We start from the raw sequence: 2813 nt of genomic DNA, 5'->3' as shown, positions 1-2813 counted from the left end.
TGAATGATGGTCTGCTTTCATTTAATTTTTCCTTTTTTATTCAAAATATTCACAAATTTGTTAACTATAGCATGAAATATCTAATATTCCGATTGCCAAGTATGTGCAAGTGGATGTGTTTTGCTGTTTAAACACCTTTTATAATGATCGCGTTAGTTGAGCCATATGAGCGATGGGCGCCGCCATGTTAGTTTGCACCGCGCAGAGAATCGGATCTGTTGGATTTACAACCCGTGAATTTATCCACTTCTCCCGAAATACATGAATAAGTGTGCCGGTGAACTGGGGAAGAATAGAGTAAGCTTTTAAGTTACTTTCACAATGTGTATCTGATATGAATTAAACGTGTTGTCAAGTTATAACGGAAAGGTTTATTTCCGCTTCTATAGACATCGTTGTGTATTTTACAAACTCTAAATATATTGTTTTGTTAGTACTCATGTGCATTTAAATGTCTGAAACCTGAAATGAACATTATTTGGTTGAAAACACTGCATATATGTGAGATATGAAAAGCGCTGCGTGTGTCTAGCGCCAGTTAAAGCGCGCACGCACATTTGAATTTGGCAGTTGATCACGTAATGCACTGAACGTTCTAATCACACCGGTGTGATCGTACACTCCTGGGGCCAGCCAAGACTGATCACACCGGTGTGATCGTACGCGTCAAAGGGTTAAAGGTTAAAAGTACTAAATGTCCCACTTTGACAGTAAAGGTGTCCTAATTTGCATGAAATGCTTGTGTGTATGTCACACATTTCACTTTCTTTCACATAAAGCAACAAAGAGATGGGGAAGTTTCCGAAATTTGGTTCATTTGACACGGAATAACCCTGTATGAGAAAATGTCTCACTTTACCTGTATTCACCCTATATATCTTATTTGGAGCAGCACCATGACAGGTATGAAGGTGAGGCGTTGAGGGATAGACTTAGTGTGTTTTCAGTGGTATCTATCCCCTGTGTAAAGCTGTATAAATGTCATAGATGACTTATAATTTTCCACATCTCACATTGTCTGGAGTTTTTTTCTCTACTGAAATGTCTTGGAAATATATTTTTGGAGTGTTTCGTCTGCAGGACAATCCAAAAACACATTAACAGTACAACCCACTGAAGAGATGTATGTCTATCCTTCACATCCTCGCTTTCATACCCATTTAAAATCAAAAGATGGCGCTGCTGTGAATAAGGACTATGTCGTCATACTCGAAACCTTGAGTTTTTAATGAGAGGAATTGAATTTCAGCCATCATCTCACATGCAGGAGTAAGTTTACTACTTAACACCTTGCAGTCTTTTGTCTACCTTTGTCTACCTAAAGTTTGGAGGTGTGACGCCTGCAGACCCTCATGACTACGTGTCGAGGTCAGTTAGTTTCTTAAAATATCAGATAATTTGACATTTTTATGACAAGGCAAGGTTAGTTCAGGTTGTAAAATATCATGTGGCACTTCCCTAAAACACAATGGTATGTATGAATTATAATGATATTTGCAACAAATACCTTTTCATTTTAAAATATGACCCAGTCTCTTTTTGTGCTCTTTCAGCTGTGCCTCGTTCACTCAGATGTCCTATAAGAAGTCTTTACTGGTTTGTCTCCTGGTTTCAGGAGTTTCTTTACTGCTCTATCTCACTTGTAGCCCAAAGTGGTTCCAAGTGGTATTTGAACCAAAAATGTACTCTGTTGCGAAAATTTCAAGTACAGAAGAACCAACTGAGGAACTTTTTCAGGAAGAACCAGGGTTGTACTATGTTGCTTACCCCAGAAATTACAAATTCATCATCGATCAGCCAGAGATATGTGAACAACAAAAGCCCTATTTGGTGGTTATTGTCCCCGTGCCCCCTTGGGATGTTAACGCACGCAATGGCATCAGGAAAACGTGGGGTGAACAAAAGGTTTTTGGTGACAAAGTGGTGCTGGTTCTGTTTCTTGTGGGCTTACACAGTGGAAACGATGAAGAAATGCTGCAGAAGCGACTCCAGAATGAGAGCCAACAATACAAAGACCTTCTGCAGAGCAACTTTCAGGATTCCTACCGGAATCTGACCATTAAAACCATGGTGATGATGGAATGGCTCAGCAAAAAGTGTGAACAGGCAACCTACGCGATGAAAGTGGACGCTGACGTGCTGCTCAACATGAACAACCTAATAAATATGCTTGTGAGTCTGAAAACAATACAAGGCAACTATATGACTGGGTTAGTGTGGTACGAAAGCCCTGTAATACGAAACCCGTCCAACAAGTTTTTCCTGCCATACGATGTGTACCCCAAAAGTACATATCCTCCATATCCTCTGGGCATGTGTTACATTATTTCAATGGACCTCCCACAAAAGTTCCTACAGGAATCAAAGCAAATTAAGCCCATATATATTGAGGATGCATATCTTGGAATGTGTTTGGAGCGTTTGGGTATCGTCCCTATCAAACCACCAAATATGGAACAGTTTGTGGTGAATCCACCGCAGTACAATCGTTGTTACTATTCTGGACTGATAGCAGTACTTACAGCAAACACAAATCAGATGACTTCTTATTGGTTAGATATTCATTCATCCAGCCAACCATGCTGAGGTGGAAACATCCCAACTAATTGAATATTCCGCAATAAAAGAATTGTTAAGTTGGTGTACAGGTTCACTTTACATCAGTTTACAATATTAAATTATTCCTTTTGTGTGTGTGTTTGTGTATGTAAGCATTTTATTTGTTTCAAGTGAAACCATTTGCATCATGAACAGATCCTGCTCAGGAACAATGACACAAGTATTACATATAAAAACATGTAAAAGGATTTCCT

The 2813-nt window shown here is 39.2% G+C and overlaps 1 protein-coding gene across 1 annotated transcript; it reads left to right on the top strand.

Moving 5' to 3' along the window:
* Positions 1 to 896: 896 nt before the first annotated feature.
* On the top strand, positions 897 to 2586 carry b3galt11 (beta-1,3-galactosyltransferase 11). Its single transcript, XM_067396924.1, has 3 exons — positions 897 to 911; positions 1325 to 1368; positions 1554 to 2586. The coding sequence occupies exons 1-3, from the start codon at positions 897 to 899 to the stop codon at positions 2584 to 2586; spliced, it is 1092 nt and encodes a 363-aa protein (XP_067253025.1).
* Positions 2587 to 2813: the final 227 nt, after the last annotated feature.

Source organism: Chanodichthys erythropterus, chromosome 10 (assembly GCF_024489055.1).
Source record: "Chanodichthys erythropterus isolate Z2021 chromosome 10, ASM2448905v1, whole genome shotgun sequence".
NCBI classification, from domain to species: Eukaryota; Metazoa; Chordata; class Actinopteri; order Cypriniformes; family Xenocyprididae; genus Chanodichthys; species Chanodichthys erythropterus.
This window is presented reverse-complemented; position numbering and strand designations above follow the sequence as displayed.